Source organism: Caenorhabditis elegans, chromosome III (genome assembly GCF_000002985.6).
Source record: "Caenorhabditis elegans chromosome III".
Classification (NCBI taxonomy): domain Eukaryota; kingdom Metazoa; phylum Nematoda; class Chromadorea; order Rhabditida; family Rhabditidae; genus Caenorhabditis; species Caenorhabditis elegans.
Window position 1 is genome coordinate 8,827,278 of NC_003281.10, and position 18,290 is coordinate 8,845,567.

The following is an 18,290-nucleotide window of genomic DNA, read 5'->3' on the forward strand; positions in this document are numbered from 1 at the left end:
AATTAGAGATTTAAACGATTTACGTATACATTTTTATTATTGGACCAACAAAAAATAATAAATAACAAAGTTTTTTATTTGGTTTTACGAAATTTTGAAGCGAAGACAATTAAATTTTAAAGTGGCTTCATTAAACAAAAAATAATAAACTCTGAAAGAAGTGAGTGAAGAGATCGGCGAGGTAAAGTCAGGTGCACAGGCGATTTGTTCATCTTGTGCTCATTTCCCAAATTTGAATTTAATCGGAGCCCGAGAGTTGCCTGATTTGTTCAATATCGCCTGCTGCTCATTCTTTTTCATGTCCGATTTCTGACGTGCAAGTTCAGCACGATCTCGTTCCAATTGGCTCTTTTGCTCAAGCATTGCCAAACGATCTTCCTCCTGAAATGAATAACTGTTAAATTAGGTCGAAGTGCGGAAATTTGATTTAATTTAAACTAATAAAATCTAAAATTGATTGTGACTCGCGTTGAAGATGAAGATGATATCCTTGCACAAATACCTGCTAGACGGGGGGCCGAATCATCAGCGACGACATGTCCTTTCGTTTGTTGGCACACAAAATTGTATAAATCAAAGAGGAAATGGAATTAATTGAGGAGAAAAAGAGAGAAAAATTAAGAAAAATGTTCAAGACGAGAAATAGATATTTGATATCTTATAAGCTGCTGAAAAGATGTAGAAAAATGAATAGAATCCGGCAGATTTCGTAGATCTTTCGTATAATTGGAATATTTGCATTCTTGAAGTTGGAGGAGACAACTTACAAATTTCTTGCGACTTTCTTCAGCTTCCAGAACTTTTCTTTCTAGTTCTGCTTCCAATTGTTTGCACTTTTTACGAGATTCTTCCTGAAAACTGGTAACATTAACCTTTGTAGAGGAGAGGAAATGTTTTATAAAGTAGAAAAAAAACTAACATCCCGTTTCTTGCATTCCGCCAATTCTACTGCCATTTCTGCTTCGATTTGAGCTCTCAACATCTTTTCCATCTCATTTCTTGCCGATGTCGCTTTTTCAGCCATCATTGCTTCCAGTTGATGTACACGAGCCGATACCTGAACCATATGCTTTTAAAACGACAAAATTGGAAAGAAATTAATTACCTGCTCAACAATCTTCTCTTCCAGCCATTTTTTAGTTGGTTCGTTCAAAGTGCTCACGTCGAATGGGATGCTTGTGTCAACTGGGGGATCCGACGGTGGTGGTGGAGGAGGAGGTGGAAGTCTTAACGAAAAACAGGTTATAAACTATCTTCAAACTGGATTTTAAAACTTTAACATGATATGTTCATGGAGATAGTAGTTTTTCTCACTTGACAATTATTATAACTTACCACCTAAACTCGAAATTTTGCGATTTTCATTAAAAATACGCTGTCTGGTCTTGAAGTGACCGATTTTCAAAAATGCAAAAGTGTGTGCGCCTTTAAGGAGTACTGTAGTTTACAACTTCTTCTCATTTCCACTGAATTTAACTTGAAATTTATTTGTTTTTATTGCTTTTTCTCATATTTTCAAAAAATGAAATATTTTTCAATCGAAAAACTATGAAAAATCACCTAAAAGCTTGTTTGAATTGAATAAAATCGATCGCTTCGATACCAAAAAGAAAAAACAATAATCTTTTATAAACAAATAATTGTCTAACTTCAAAAAGTGTGATTTTTTGAAATATGAAAATTATTTGAGTTTCCGTATTCTGGAGAAATATCGATTAAAGTTGAAATCTTACTTTGGAGATTCATTTCTCTCTCGTCGACGTCTCTCTTCTCTGAAAATACTTCCCAATTGATGTGGTTCGGCTTGTGAACCTTCTGACGATGAGCTTCGATGCCTGGAACTTTGAACCTTTTATTGATTGAATTTTAAAAATATAAAAACCTCCGTTTTCTCTCTCTATCCTTTCGGTCTCGTTTTCTTTCTCGATCACGATCTCTGTCCTCACGTCTTTTTCTTTCTTCTCGATCTCTTTTTGGTGACCTCGAACGACTTCGTGATCTTCTCGACATTATCGAAAAATCTGAAACGATTTGAATAATGAATTGTTAAATTCTGAAAAAATAAAACTGAAGAAGACAGAAAATGCAGGATGCGTATGTGTATTGACCCGCCAATTGTCGTTGTACACGGCGGTGGACTAGTATTCCCCATGGTTGAAATACGTCCACAAGTATTGCCGGCCATGACCAATTTGCAGTTGCAATTGAATTAATCGAACAAAAATTGTTTCATTTGTTGAGCATTTTAAATAATAAATTAAGCTTGAGAACAAAACAAAAAAAGAAAAATTCCTAGTTGACATGAAATATATTTACAAGTGAAAGATCAAAAAACCCACAATATTTTTCTCACAGAGAACATAAAATCAATAAATATAAATACTAACAAACAAATGGAAAAATGTTTAAAACATCAATCTTTTCTAGTTCCCTGGTTTTTCATCTGAATTACGTAGATCATAGGAATAACGACGATAAGAATGGCGACAAGCGGAAGCCAGATGTTCATGGTTTCCTGTAGGAAAGACTTAAAACAATTAGAAAGCTGTTAATAATTTATATAATTGTACCTTTTCAAATGGATTCTCCGTTCCCGCCGCCGATGGTGCACTGTACATTTCTTCTTCGTCAGGCTCATCTCCTCTGATGATTTGAGGTTTGAAACTATCTTCAGTTGCATCGTCTTCATACTGTAAATTTTTATATTTGAATGTTTACGAAAAATAGTGAAAACTTCGAATTTATTGCATAATATATATTTAATTTTTATCTCTATATCAACTCACAATGTCAAAATCCTCCGGGAAATGATCTTCAACAATGAATTTTTCTGGCGGTGATGGCAGATCTTCAACAGTTCCACGAAGAATAGCGTATCCATTGAGTTTCGGATTATCATGGGGACCTTTTGAGAGCTCAATGATGACTTTTCCTTTGTATTCTCTTGAATGTCCAGACACCGAAATAGAGCTACCCTTGATAACCACTGGAATATAGCTGCAAAATAAAATCATCATTTACTATATATAAAGTAGAGTTTCCTTCCGTCCAATATAGGCCGGACCAACACTAATTCACATAAAATTTAAAATTCCATTAAAAAAAAACAAGTTTATTTATATAAATTTAAAACAAAGTTTTTTTTTCGAACTTTAGTTTAAGCCAATTGGAGGAGGTCGAGTCGTAGTCTCGAACGACACCGGCTGGTTATTTTAATAAATATGAATTATTATTTTAATAAATCTTACACATCATGGGCAAATCCTCGACCGCCAGCTGCATCAAAAATGTCTAGATTTTTGACAGCCAGATGTGAATTGATTCTTATATTGAAAATTTTTTCTCCAGCTTTTTGAAAGTAGACTTCCGAGAATTTCAGAATGATGACGTACTCGCCATCCTCGCTGATTGGAACATCGTAACTAAATGATTCTTTGCTCCATCTCTCAGTCTGAAATACATTTCTTCGATCAACCAGTTAGAATTATTTAAAATCTACCTGATAAATTTCCATATCATCTACTTCAGCATTATTGAATGAGTATTGCATTCCATGATCTGAAGAGACACCATCCTCTGACGTATCTGCAGAATACTCGATTCCATATGCTCCCAAAGCATCAGGGCCTCCTGGAATAACATAAAAAAGTCAATTTCAATATAAAATCTCCATGAAAATCTTACCGCAATTCACTGCAGCAACGACCCGATTCTTCAAATTCACAGTTTTTGCTGACGAGACGACGACAATGAGAAATGAGATGAGCAGAAGCTGGATGCTCATCTGAAATGCACGAATTTGAAATGAGATGGAAAATGGATGAGCGGACATTTATTAGGGAAACGGGAACAAGAGGTCGATGTCCAATTAGTGTTCTGACCGACAAGACACAGAAAAAAAGAATGAAACCGACAGAAACTGCCACATTGAAAAACATCGCAATATATATACGCGGTAAAGAAAAAAGGAAGAGAAATCGGAACAATAAAATGTTTTTCGATTATGTTTTTTCAAAAGAAACGTGTGAATTTTAGTAAATCTACATCTGAATTCAAGAAAAGTATTAATATACTTTTATTTTATGAATTTTCTATCGAAAATCATAATTATTTATGTTACTTTTGTTCGATATAAGCAATTTTATTGTGAATAAAAAAAACACACTCGAAACAACTTTTCCAGCGGTGTGGCCAGAGAAGTTTTTCCACATATGTGGAAAAACTTCTACAGTATGTCAAATATCGTTGCGAGAGTTTCTCTATTGAGTTGAGGCATGTCCCTTTAATACAGTACCCGGCAAAAGAAAAAAAGTCTAAAATAGTTGTTCTGGAAAATACTCAGCATTTCGCAGAAAAAAACGTATAATAAAATAAACCACTTTTTTCTAAACAAAACCAAAAATGTATTTCATAAAGCGGAATTAAATCCGACTATAATCCCTGGCCACAACGCGTTTTTCATTTAAAAGCAAAAAAAAGAGCTGGATGTTTCCTTAGCAAAAGTGTATTATCGTCGCGCAGCTCCGCGACTTACACACTTTCTCTGCACAATTTTGCCTTTTTTCTCGGGGAGCGTGTTCCCCAGTTTCTTGCTCTTCGTCCTCTCTGCGCGAGTGAGCATTTTTAGTCGAGAACAACAGCCATACATGTTGCCCTGGTCACCGACAAAGGTTTCATAAGAAGGTTTTCTAATTGGCTGTCTGCTTTACGTTTTCCTGAAGCGGACAGCTCGTCATAATGCTTTAAAATATTTATTCATAATTTTAAAAGAGCACGTTAATTTTGTACAAAAATTTTTTCGTGACGTAAAACTAGCTGAGAAAGTTTAATTGCGAATTTTGTCATTTTTTGTGAAGTTTCGATTGAAAAAATCATACACTTTAATTTCCATAATTATAATGAGGACGCAGAAAAATGCGATTTTTGAAATCAAGGTGCAAACGCTGCCCTAGACGTCTCGTTAGGTATGGGCAGCAAAACCAGATTTTCAAATATCTTCAATAATTTTCGTCATTTCTAAAGTTCACCTTCAGTTTTAAAAAAAGACACAATAAAAATACGAAAAATAATTTATTTTCGGTTTTACCGTCAACATCCTAACGAGACCCAACGTCTGGAGGCGGAGCGTTTTCATTTTGCTTAAAAGCGCGCTAAAAAAACAATTTTAAAAACATTATAAACATTAAGATTTCACACTTTTTAAAAGTTTCAATAATTTATTACATCATAAGTATACAAATGCAGGCTTCAAGCCTATCAAATAATGTAGCACACCGTATACACGTGGAAGTTGGCGAAAATGTGATTAAAAGTAGAGAAGAAAAAAGGTTAAGAAACCCTGCAGAAGATCTGTAAAAAGGTTTGGGAAGAAGTGGAGCATTTTGGGGAAATTATGAAGATAAAATAGTTGAACAAAGAATATTAAAAAAAAACAATGAAAATTGACCAGTATGAGAAATAAATCGATGTGCAATGACATCACAATCAACGGTGAGAATGGAGCAAGAAAGCACCTAGAAAAGGGCAAAAAATGGAATAAGTGCTGCCAGAATAATGTGGAATGATACAGAAGATTGAACTGGAGGACTTTGTGTCGTTTCTGATTCTGTGATATCATTATTCATAGCAGTTGTGATTGATACTGGTGTTGTCTCATCCTTTGTTACAACTACTGGCTTCTGATCCCGAGATGGTTCTACTTCATTGACATCAATGCTCTGAAATAAATATAGATTAGAGTTGATCTTTTTTATGAAACAGCTAGGTTGAGTAGCGAAATTTACGTCGTAAAATGTTTGCTATCAAATTTAAAAGCTAATAAAATTCTGACCGTAGAATCCTTCGTTGGCTCTGGAGACTCCAATATACAAGAAGCATTGAATAGATTAGCCCAGTGCATATGAATACTGAAGACATGCAAAACAGCGTCAAATCCGCATCTCTTCTCGATTTCACTAGTTGAACATCTCATTACCTGGTTGATTCTGTAAACATGTTTATAATTTTAAAACTATTTATTTTAGAACTCACCCATCACACATTTGTGCTGGAGAACTGCTATCCAATTGATCAATCTTTCCAAAATCAGAAATGCAAGCAACTCCAGCATCGGATTTGGTGTACTCCGAGAGGCACATACCGTGTTGTTTCTGATCTTTGAGAGTGATCTTTCTGTTACAAATCGAGTCAATGAGACCAATTTGAGCAGATGCAGCTGGCTCATATTTACACTTGAGTCCTTCAACACATGGAATGTATGTTTGATTAGCCATTTGACAGAATTGATCCCATTTAGAAGCATCTCCGATGATAGAAATTGGACGGAAAGCGAATTGATCAAGATGTGTTTCACATTGAAGATATTCAACAAGTCCAGATTCTCCACATCCATCAGTTGGAGTTGATGGGGATTCGGTTGTTTCGGTTGTAGATGGAACAGTTGGTTCTGTTTCTTGTTCCGGCGCAGATTCAGAGTCAGATTCAGAAGAAGTTGAAACCATTGTGGATGATGAAAGAACAGTTTCAAGAGTTGGAGTGACTCTTGCTGGTTGATTAATTGGAACAATTGGAGCTTGATGTGGACGAATTGGGCAAATATCTGGAGTGCTCATTGCTTTCATAATCTTAATTGGGCTCTCTCCACATTTAGCCACAACAATGTCTCTTGTACAATCAATGAATTTTGGAAGAACTGCTCTCAAAGTTGACAAGTTGAATTGTTTCAAAGTAGAGATGGTTGATCTTATACATTGAGCAAACTTTGGTTCTTGAGCTTGACCGAAAAGGCAAGAGAGATTGTCATCGATTGCTTTAGCTGGATCGGACAATTGACAGATTCCTCTTCCAGCCTCAACCATGCAAGATGAGACGACACATGACGTACGTCCTTCGAGAAGGAAATGAGCACAGGTTTTGAATTCATCAGTCAAGTTACAAGCTCCTGCAAACACTGGAGCAAGTGAATTGATATTCTTGATAAGTGACTGCATTCCTCCTGCGAACAACTCTTCCACTCGAGACCCAATATCATTGAGTGGAGCTGCACAGTGTTCAATAATTGATTCCTCTTCAGCGGAACATCCAATTCCAACAACTCTTCCCACTGGAAGTTGTCTTCCAACCTTGCATCGGACATCAATAGCATTAGCAAATCTGATAATGTAATTTGATACCCAATCAGCAGCATCTTGACCGCATTTTCCTTGAATTTGTGGGATTGCACATGAATGAAGACGGTTGGAGGACATGCAAGCGGCTGTTGGTGCTCCTCGGGAGAAGTCAGAGACACATGAACGAACTTCTTCAATCATTGATGTTTCACGAATACACTTTCGAACCTTTTTGAATTGCTCATTTGCTTCATTACAAGCATACTCAAACATTGCACTCATTCCACGAGCCCATAATGGATGACAGTTACTCTCTGCAGAACATGCCTTAAACGTATGGAATGCCTCACATGCCTGATCAATATCTCTTGGAATTGCGATGACTGAAAGTGGATGTGGCTGGAATGAAGTAAGAGGCTTCACACATTCCTCAAACTTCTTTTGATCTTCAATAGAACACTTGGATGAAGCAACTGGAGGAGTTGGTGCAGATGGGATTGGAAGTGGCTTGGCAGTTGGTGCTCTTGGTGGCATGGTAACTGGCGTTGGACGAGCAACTGGACGAGAAATAATTTCATCAAGATTTGCTGGTGGATCTCTTGGACAACCTTCTTCTTCTCCGAGGGATGTCATCTGAAAGTTATATTTTTTTACAATATAGTTTTATTCAGAGATAGTGAATTTTTTGAAGTTATCTTTGCCCTCATATATATGTATGTTGTTATTCATGACAACATAACTACAATCAAACCAGAATCATCATAATGATTGATAAGCGAAATAGGTTGTTTTTTGATTGAATAATTACTTCAACTATAACAATGGGAACAACTAGTACAACATGAACCGGTTCAAGTTTTTACTTGAATTGAGAGTCAGAATAAGATTTAGAATGTTGTAAAAATTGGATCGGTTTTAAGATGTTCAGTATATGTAGCAACTGGTATTTAAGAATCTCACTAGAAAAACATGTTAACTTTTTTCAGTTCTCAAGCTAAAAGGTAATAAACGTGGAGAAAATAATCCTTGTTAAAAGAATTCTTATATGGGCAATGCTAAAAAATTTGGGAAAATTATTTATTTTTTACGGTCATTTTTAATTTTTTAATGTTTTATAATGAAACGTCTTAGAAGTTCAAACCGGCAGCAATTACTTAAAAAGTCCAAAATTTTCAAAAAAAATTGGCAATTTACCAAAATTTTGAGTGGAAAATCTAAAAACTTTTGAGGTGTTTCATTACGAAAATTAAAAAAAAACGGTAACTTGCCATAACTTTGATTGCACATTTTGAAGAAAATTAAACATTACAAAACGTTTTATTTGGGTTTTCAGTGTATTTTGACAAAATCCCCAATATCACTAATCCATCGTTAACGGTCAAAAACTATTGTTGAACTATGAACCCGTTCTCTAAATCTGTTCTCCTGCCCATCCCTCACATTGGCTGAATGCGAAAAGCTGTTGATGACTCATAAACTAGTTTGGCGTCATCTTTCCCGAAAATCACAACTAAAACAAAAAGAATCAAAGTTCACAACTAACCTTGGTCTTCAAACTAAGCAAATCAGTCAATGCATCAGCTTCACATTTGTTCTTAACAGCTCTTTCTCCACAAGTGAAAGTATCTCTGATTGTGTAGAAAGATTTACATAGAAGAGCTTCTCCGTGAACTCCCTGAAGCATCATTTGAACTGTATTTGAGAGAGTTGAAAGAGATGATTGGCAATTTGTATCTTCATCAGCTTCTGTGGCAAGCTTCTCGAAACAATCTCTGTGCTTTGACAACAATGGTCGGGAATCCAGGGAACAGATTGGTGCGAGACCGATTCTGGCGAGTGAATTGAGTGGAGAAGCAAACGAGCAGCGTTGAGAATTTTTGAATACAGTTGCAGATAGACATTGTTCGTAACGAGCAAATAATGAGCAAATTCCTTCGACAACCGTCGAGTTTGGACTGGCGATTTCCAAAAGGAAGTTAAGATTTGCAAATGCTGTGAGCTTTTTGTTAATCTCAACAAGTTCAACAAGACATCCAAGTGCTCCGTTTTCTTGCTCTTCAGTACATTTTGGAAGAGTTGATTGGAGATGGAAGTCACCATCATTGACTGGTTCCTTTTCTTCTTCTTTCTTATCTTCAAAGCATTTTCCAGCAATGATGAGATCATTAACTTCTTCTTGAAGTTCTACAACAAGATTTTGAGCATCAACTTCACATTCATCATTCATGGTAACAATGGCACAATCCAAATTGTTATTATAAGAAATCAATGCCTCACATTTAGAAGTGGCATTTCTGATTGCACATTTCTCCTTCTCCAATGTCTTCTGATAACAATTAGACCATTTTGCAATTTCATCCTGCTTTGCACAGATTTTATCAGCAATAGCTGCAAATGGATCAGCAGAATAATTGGCAGAGCAGATATCATAAATGTAATATAGGGAATTGACAGCATCAGCCATATTGATATTAAGAGCTGGTTTATTCTCAACCTCTTCATCATGAGCAGTAGTTGCTGTTGATTCTTCAGAAGTGTTTGTTGTCAATACATCATCATCATCATCTTCAGCGGATGCCGATGTTGATTCAGTTGTCTCATCGACAATTAGAGTAGTGCTTGATGCATGCTGTTCAGGTGTCTAAAAGCTTATTATGTTGAATTGAAAGACTAAGTGTTCATTCTTACCACACATCTAATGGCTGACACGATGTGTTCAGTCTCTTCTCTGATTGGACTGAGCATCTCAATAGCATCGGAGGAGCAAGTTTCCGGGCGAATGGTTTCTAAACAAGATGTGGCAGTTTGAATTGAGGTGACAAGGCCGCAGAGAGTGGAAGATGATGATGTCTTGCTGAAACAAAGAAATATAAAACTATACAAATATTCAGAACCACCTAGCATCACATCTTGGATCAGCAGATGATTTGAAGCATCCAGCATGTTCTTTAACTGATGGAAGAACCAATTGACACATAAAAACTTCAACTTCTCCCCATGAATGAACACCTTCATCTGGCATACATCCCTTCTGATTTCCAACACATTCTTGGTAGGTTGTCATTAGATTACATCCGGCTTCGAATCGCGATTGACTGGAAAAAAGTGAAATTGATAGATTTGAAGAATTATGAAATGATGGATTGTTTTGAAAAGTGAACAGTTTCAGCTTCTCAACAAAGCCATATGGTACTTTCAGAGGTTCAAGCATAGAGCGTGATCTAGAAAAAGCAAACCCTCGGCCTTATCTTTGATTTTCACTTCCGATCTTTCTGAAGCTTGTCTACAATAGTTAAAACCAGCCAATTTGTAGAAAAAGCTCCTAACTCAATTTTGAGGGTGCCCGAGTTTTCGAATATTAAAATTTAATTGTTTTACCAATTGAAAAATTGGCTTACTATTAGTTTAGCTTTAAAACAATTCGGAGAACAGAGAGAAAAATTTCAGAGGCAGTTTTTCGCTGGACATTTTGTGCATGTTTTTTTATGCAATCAAATTTTGTTCGGAGATTTTCTTCTCCGTTGCCAAATTTCCAAAATTAAGCCCCGCCCGATTCCTGGCTGTTTCGAGTTTCTCTAATGCTGCGAGGTTCCTGATGGACACATCGCAAAATCAACCGTGGAATGACAGTGCACATTTAAGAGAATTTCAGGTTTAAAAAAATCTCACATTTCCGATGACGTCAGGAATGACATATTCTTCAAGTTCAATCTTTCAATTTGACTTAAAAAGTGTACAATTGGCTCAGAGCAGTTATCAATTCTCTGTTGCATTCCCCAATCACAATCTTCATCTGATCCAGGTGTTGTCGGTGCACTGACGACTTCATCAAACTTTGTTGTTGTCTCACCGGTAACCGCTTCTTCATCTGATCCATCTTCACAATCTTTCTCACCATCTCCTTTCCAATCTGATGGAATGCAACTTCCATCGGCACACGTAAATGTGTTCGGAGGGCATGCAGCTGATTGAACAGCTGACGTCGCCATGGCTGCTAAAAGCCATACTAGCAACACCCAACGCATTCTGATTTTGAGGCTGAAAGAAATTAAAGAAATTAAATTTTTTTATTGAAGAACACTGGAAAATGAGAAAAGTATTCAATTACAAGTAGAATTAATTCAATTTGATGGAGCCAATTTAAAATGAACCATGAAATAACCTTTTAAATGAAGTAGTCTGGTGCAACACTAATAGAGGAAATACGGTATCTAAATTTTTATACTGGATAAAATCTGTAAAAAGTATAAACGATGTGACGATGACTAGTGGAGGTCAAAATAAAAGATGGGGCGTAACGATGAAGCATAATAGAAAAGTAGTTTTGGAAAAAAGGAAGCTTGAAGAACCAGAATCGGTAAGGGGGCGCGGCACCCAGTGGATTGGTTTGGCGCGCGTTCAAATTAGGCTTAAGGTTCAATAATGGATCATTGAGAAGCGTAGAGACGCAGCAAGGCTAATGTGGTACGGATTGACAGGGAGATGGAGCGGCAAAAAGAAGAAGTGTAGAGAAAGTTGGCGAAGAAGAAGAAGCTGAGAATCGAGATTTGTCACACATTGTTAGAAACTTAATCTATTGAGATATATGGTAATCGGATTTGTTCAGGTGGAGTGGTCATTCAGAATAGTTCAACAAATATTCAAGCCTATGGATTTTTTGTATAAAAAACTATTGAAACGTCGACTTTCCTTTCAATTCTTATTTTAACTTAAGATAAGCATGAGCCATTCAATTTTACACTGGACAATGTTTGAAAGCACCAAAAGCCCATATAATTTTCAAAAGTCAAAATTTCGGTAAATTGCTAAATTTTTCAATTTTGCATTTATTGAGTTTCGAATATTGAACATCGCAGCAGAAGCAAACACCTAAGATAACTTTTAAAAAACAGTTGAAACGCAATTTAAAAAATATGAAATCGTAGAATTTTTTGTATGGCTTCCAGGACGATCAGAGATCAAAACTGAGCGTTTACCATTTTTTGACTGAAAATTAAGAAATTTCAGAAAATGTTTGACAAGCTTTGCTATGATTTTCTTTAAAATATTGGCAAGTGTTTTGTCAAACTTAGCAAAACCGGTGGAGTCTTGAATCAAGTCTAGTTTTTGAAACATGGTGCATCGACTTTAACTATGTACAACGAGCTTTTTCAATTCAGAACTGTGTTTTAATTTAAAAAAAAGAATAAGAAAAAACAATTCGGAAAGGCTGTGTAAAACTGAAAATGTTTAAATAACTTCGACGCTAGTTGGGAAGTTTAATTGCTGTAAAGCTTCTCAAATCTAAAATGAAAACATCTTGTTAACAACCAGAAAAACATGCGTAAATGAGAATATGTAAAGCGCATTGGAAAAGGATGGAAACAAATGAAAGGAAATGTCATAATTGGAAGCTATCGGTATTATTGTGCGAATTGTTCATTTCGGTTGGCCGCGCCTTCTTCTTCGAATTCTCCAGCAGTTCCTCCTCCTCCCATCATCCTTCCGTTCTCGTCAGTCATCACTGTGTGTTCCCGAATTTCAACACACAAGAGAAAATGCAAATGTTGGACACAGGTAAGAAAGGTGAGCGAGAGAGAAAAGAACAGATAACCCAAATATTCAGCCTTGGAAATCCGATGGATGACACAATTTTGGAAGCGATGATGATAGCGGGTCGGAATGAAAACGGAAAGCAAAGAGGCGGACGTTCGTGTGGTTTTACCCCGAAAAAGATGTAAAATCGAGATGACTACAACTACTGCTTGTAAAATTGGACAACAAGAACTTTCCGAAAGTAGTAGTACATATTTGAATTTTATTAGCTAACTACGGAATTGTTCAAAAACTATCTGCAGGTGGAAAATGTCCAGGTTTTTCGCATTTCCAAGATCACACCAGGGATCCCATGTTGAAACAAAACTGGAAAAATAGATTTTTCGCAACAAAAAAATTAATCTATGTATTTATGTAATGTTTTTATGTTTATTTTATGTCTATGTATTTTATGTATGTAATGCTATTTTTGTAAATTACCACAAACAATTTTTGAATTTTTAAATTAGTTTTAAGAATCGGAAACGTACCAGGTGTTAAAAATTTCCACCCGCTACGACAAGGACAAGCTTTGATATTTTCTGAAAAAAAAGTAAAAATGATATTAGGTATATTTTTAACAATGTTTTATTGAGGTAAATTAATTATTGTCATAAAACCTTCCCTAATCCAGAAGATCACGGCTATTGTTGGTCACTTTCATGAAAACCACGGAAAAAAAGTGAAATAAGCCTCCGCTGCGGAAAAGTTTTCAAGTACTTTTCGATCAAAAATGAGACTTTCGACGCATTAGTATGTCACAGTCTTGACTTAGATGGAGAGAAAGTGTTCGTTTTCTTTATGTTTTTATATAAGTTGTGGTCTTAAAAGTTATTCGTAGAAAAAAGTATGCAACTATGTTAAAGTGGTCAGTAAGATGACCATCAGTTTTTTATTGTATAATTTAACAACACGCCACACGCTGGTTTTCTGAATGGATATTGAGTCGAAATTTGGAAATTTACCAAAATTTGGCAATATACCAAATTTGGCAGTTCGCCTACATTTTTCAATTTAACCAAATATGACAATTTAACGAAATTAATAATGTTTGGTGGTTTTCCAAAATTTAGAAATTTTAATAATTTGGAAATATGTATACCAAAACTTGGTCCTTCGCTGATGATACTCCACATTTAATGTACAGTATCAGCTAAACTGAAACCACATTCTAAATAAATTCATGTTATTTAGCACATACAAAAACCCTTGAACATAAAATAAATAGCATTGTTTGGATAAAAAGTCGTCGTGGAAAACGGGCACAGCTGGATGATTTCAATCCTTTCATGTTGCAACTAGTTGTTTTGGTAACAATTGGTAACATTAGATCAGTCACCATGAATGGAAGTAACCGATGCAAAAAAAAGAGGAAAAAGATAGATAACTGGGTCACCTGCTGACCCAAAAAACCATCAGTGACTAACTGACTAAGCAGGTATACGGTCATAATGATGTGATATTAGGTAGGTATTGTTGGCGTGTAAAGTACACATATTGAAACTGTAACTTTTGATAGGTTTTATTGTATTGTGATTCAGACAAGTTCATGGAATATTGAATGTTGTAATTGTTGAAAAATTATTACATTGAACATCCCAATTTGAAACTTAATTATCAAACGTTAGCTTTCCAGTTACACAACTTGCCTACCGAATCCGAAATGGCGCCAATTATTTTTTGTGGTTCTACAAAATTATTGAATGCGGCCTGATGTTCCAATAATTTTATTCAATAAGAAAGAAGCGCCAAACTTTAGAATGTTTGATTTGTCTGAAAATAATGTATGTATGGAAAGATGGTAGAGATTGACCATAGTTGCCAAAAAATTGTCCAAAAACTTTTGAACAAATAGCTCATTTCAGTCAACTTTTATATTCCTTTCAAGTCTTCACAGTAGTTTTACTACATTTCAGCACTGATTTTTTAAATGAGAAACATTGAAAAAATGCTAAAAAACACTAATTTTTGAAAATTGTCCCGCTCTAGCCTAATTTTTATGTTTAGCCATAACGTTCGATATTAAAATTTGTTCTTAATTATTTGTTTACAATAATCCAGTTTATTGTTCCAGAAACGAAAACTCACAAAACACTAATAAGGTGGACCACATGTGATGAAAGAGAACGCGAATCACCATTTAGCCTAATTTCCGTTACGGAAATTCCATTCCTGACAGGTAATGGCCTCGTCAAACTTTGAGGTCACACATTGAGAACAATTGAGTTGGAATTCTGGATTTGGGCGTTGTTTTTTATAAGGGATCATGTTTGAACTCACGCCTAAACAATTCTTTTTTATAAGAAAATCTTGGTTTACTTTTTCAAAAATTACTGTATCGAAGTAAAGAATTTGAAAATCAAACTTGTATGAATATCTGTATATAAAGATCTCACAAAGTTATTGTTAAGTTCAAACACTATTCCAAAAACTCAATTTTAGAATTTTACAGATTATTTAGAAAATGAATGAAAGCTAAAAACAGCAACAATTCTAAATACCTTCAGCTTAATCTTGTACTAAAAGATATAATGATGATGAATAAAAGCGGGAAATCAAGAGAGAGAGTGACTATGACTGTAGCCGTTGTGAAGATGAAAGTCAAGAGGACGAAGAATCGGACGGAAAAAAGAAGCGGATTGTACGGAGAGAGAGGCCGGTTACTGCGTTTGTGTGAAGTTTGGGAGAAAGAAAAGGGAATAGTAATAGTTCTATGCCTTCAGAACATAGCTTCTCTCTCTCTGATTAGCTACTTTTTTCAGATGCAATAAATGCTACTTAGCCGGATGCCCGGGATAATGTCTTTGAAGTCTTCAAGACATAATTAGACCGAAAACAATAGGATGGTCGAGGCGAAATGGATGAATTTATAAAAAAAGGCGCTAAATGACCCTAAAACGAACAGAAAATGGGAAAGTTTAGATTTGAAAAGATTGCGGCAGATGAGAGGTGTGTGGAAGGGTTGCATTCAAATTAGAAAGTAGCAGAAGCAGCAGCAGAAGAAAATGGAATTTCAATCAGAAAAGTTTCGAAATTAAAATGTTTCTAGAAAGTAAATACTGTGAGGAGTACCTGTTTCAGTATAATCATGTATTTTTTCATTCAGCGAAAAGGCAATATATAAACAGTGAGAAGATTAAATCCAGCATCCGCTGATTAATTTTTGAAGTAGAGTATCAAAACTTAAGCTAATTAATGAGTTATCACTTTGAAAATACAATCGTTATTGTCCAAAATGACCAAATATCATAATAAAAAAACCAATTTTTCAAAGAAATTTCAGTCAGAGTTTTATTTATTTATTTATTTATTTTAATATGATTCCATACATTTTGGTATTGTCAAGTTATAAATTGAACTTTTTGAATAACTTCAAGGATATCTACAGCTTTGAATGTATTCCAGAAACAAATTAAAACCCCTAGAATGTACACGAGTAATTGAAAAGAAATTAGAATCGAAAACTACATAGAGCTCGTAAAAAACTAACTCTCTTTACTAATTTTTGACTGTATATATAATTCTTCAAAAGGTTTTCGAAATAATAATATTTTTCGTTGAAAAATGATTAATTGGATGTAGTCCAAAATCACCAACTTCGATGTTTTCCAAAAACAAAAAAAAGATCAATCACGAAGCCAACGAAGAAGTCAACCAACTTGCCCGCTACTTTGACTTTTTATTGAAATGTTCACAAGCTCATTCAACTCGACAATGACATATTACCATTGTCCTTGTGCCGTCTCGTATGCGAAACCGGTAATTTTAAAGTTTAATGTCTAACACAACTAATACTAATATTCGGAATGAACACTGTGCCTGTCTATTATTGTAATTTTCGATTGAAAAAGAAGAACTAAAGTTTTTGTAGTATTATCCAGAAATGTTACAGTTTTTGCACAGAAATTACGCTACCCGGTCTCGATACGAAACAATTGTTTATAATGCGAAATGCCTTTGGAGACTACTGTAGTTTCGAAATTTCATTACTGCTGAATTTTTATTTATTTATTTAAAAACCTAAATATATTTAAAAAAAACAATTAAATTTTAACAAGCCTTCCAAAAATATGAATTAAATTTCGATTTAAATTCCACAGCAACAAAAGTTAGAAATTACAGTACTTTTCGTGTCGAGGCCATGTACCGTAATTATGGAGCAAATCGTAAAAATTCGCGTATATCCTGGATGATTGAACCAAATCTTCTACGGTTTTTGTAATCTTTTCTAGATAAAAACCCCGAGAAAAAAACAGAAGAAATCCGAAAAACGGCTTAGCGGTAAAACGAAAAAGCGGTTAAATGAAACGGTCAACGCGGGAATGGAAAATACGGGAGATTTTATTGTGTCAAGGTCAGTAACCCCCTGGTGATATACTCCGAAATGAGACAATTCATGGATTGTCGACAGTAGGAGGCGGTGTTATCTCTTATGTCATGTCTCTTGTACCCCCACCGCAACCGATTAGGTTGTCCTATGGAAAGTGTGTCGAAACGGCGTGAAAAGGTGTATGACAGTAGAGATGAAAGAATCAGTATGTACAAAACTTTATTAAGTTTTCTGAAAACGTTCAGAGCCATCGCCGCTCCAAATTTAAGGAAAAATAATAATAAGTTTAATCTTTCTTCTCAAAAGCCATGCAGACACTGTTAATACAGTATCTCTCGCCAGTTGTTTCTTTTGGTCCATCGTTGAAGACGTGACCGAGGTGGGCATCACACTGAAAATTGTATTTTTGCGCTTGCATAATAGTGTTCCTTACCGTTTTACATCGAACCTCCGTCCGATGCATTCCGTGTGATCTGTCCACAATTCTTACAATATTCGCATCTTGTCCCACGGATTCCGAGAATGCTGGCCAGCCACACCCTGCCCAGAATTTGGCGTCGGAACTGAATTATTGAATTTATTGTTTCAAAAGTGGATATAATAAAATTCACTCACTTGAAAAGTTCTGAGCCACAACACAAACATACATATCGTCCCTTTTCAAAGTGGTCATTGAATCCGCCAGTGTGTGGAGTCTCGGTTCCTGAAAACAGTAAATATGTTTAATTTATTCAGAAAAAAGAAAATACCTGATTCTCTGGCAACTCTGTAAACTTCATTTGGCAAAACCGATTTCCATTCCGTTTGTTTCACATCTTTCGGATTTTTTTCAACTTTAAGCTTCGATAAGCCAACATCTTCCATCCTGAACTTTTTCGTTGTCATGGTTCGGAAGACTGGGAAATTGAAAATTCGACGAAAAATCTAGGAAAAAAGTACTTTAATAAAATGAAGCCAATTTCTGCTTCTTGTTCGCAAAAAGAATGACAAAAAATTATGATTCATAATCAGGTGACTGATATATCATTTAAATAAATAATGAGTTTCGACAATTTGAAACACGCCTTTTTTTAATCAAAAAATGTCCATTTCAAGCGGAGAATTCGCAATATTATCCAGAAGCAAAGTTTTGCGCTAAAATTACGGTACCCGGTCTCGACGCGACAAATTTTCGCTGGATTCGAATCGATGTGCGCCTTTAAAAGTACTGTGATTTAAAACCTGTGTTGAAATGGGAATTATATCGATTTTAAATGTAGTTTTTCGATGAAATTATT

The 18,290-nt window shown here is 35.3% G+C and overlaps 4 protein-coding genes across 5 annotated transcripts; all 4 read right to left on the minus strand.

Moving 5' to 3' along the window:
- Positions 1–55: 55 nt before the first annotated feature.
- On the minus strand, positions 56–2,028 carry F44E2.3 (uncharacterized protein). The gene is made up of 6 exons (NM_066549.4): positions 1,883–2,028; positions 1,734–1,835; positions 1,106–1,226; positions 920–1,057; positions 768–851; positions 56–381 (listed from the first exon to the last, which is right to left on the minus strand). Exons 1-6 carry the CDS (start codon positions 2,008–2,010, stop codon positions 220–222), a joined length of 735 nt encoding a protein of 244 aa, NP_498950.1. The 5' UTR covers positions 2,011–2,028; the 3' UTR covers positions 56–219.
- Positions 2,029–2,213: 185 nt separating this feature from the next.
- F44E2.10 (Malectin domain-containing protein) lies at positions 2,214–3,832 on the minus strand (the record flags this gene model as incomplete). The annotated part of the gene is made up of 6 exons (NM_066550.4): positions 2,214–2,515; positions 2,571–2,690; positions 2,787–2,997; positions 3,249–3,451; positions 3,500–3,630; positions 3,685–3,832. 6 exons carry the CDS (start codon positions 3,830–3,832, stop codon positions 2,414–2,416), a joined length of 915 nt encoding a protein of 304 aa, NP_498951.1. The 3' UTR covers positions 2,214–2,413.
- Positions 3,833–5,202: 1,370 nt separating this feature from the next.
- On the minus strand, positions 5,203–11,147 carry F44E2.4 (LDL receptor domain-containing protein). The gene is made up of 7 exons (NM_066551.8): positions 10,779–11,147; positions 10,007–10,204; positions 9,798–9,963; positions 8,653–9,750; positions 6,031–7,742; positions 5,831–5,984; positions 5,203–5,717 (listed from the first exon to the last, which is right to left on the minus strand). The coding sequence occupies exons 1-7, from the start codon at positions 11,096–11,098 to the stop codon at positions 5,514–5,516; spliced, it is 3,852 nt and encodes a 1,283-aa protein (NP_498952.1). The 5' UTR covers positions 11,099–11,147; the 3' UTR covers positions 5,203–5,513.
- Positions 11,148–17,216: 6,069 nt separating this feature from the next.
- F44E2.6 lies at positions 17,217–17,909 on the minus strand. Of its 2 annotated transcripts, none has more exons than NM_001372638.4 (4): positions 17,763–17,909; positions 17,629–17,716; positions 17,447–17,576; positions 17,217–17,404 (listed from the first exon to the last, which is right to left on the minus strand). In NM_001372638.4, the coding sequence occupies exons 1-4, from the start codon at positions 17,896–17,898 to the stop codon at positions 17,300–17,302; spliced, it is 459 nt and encodes a 152-aa protein (NP_001360042.1). In that variant the 5' UTR covers positions 17,899–17,909; the 3' UTR covers positions 17,217–17,299. The 2 variants fall into 2 exon arrangements, with proteins under 2 accessions (NP_001360042.1, NP_001040853.1); NM_001047388.3 differs by having other exon boundaries at positions 17,763–17,878.
- Between the last annotated feature and the right edge of the window lie 381 nt (positions 17,910–18,290).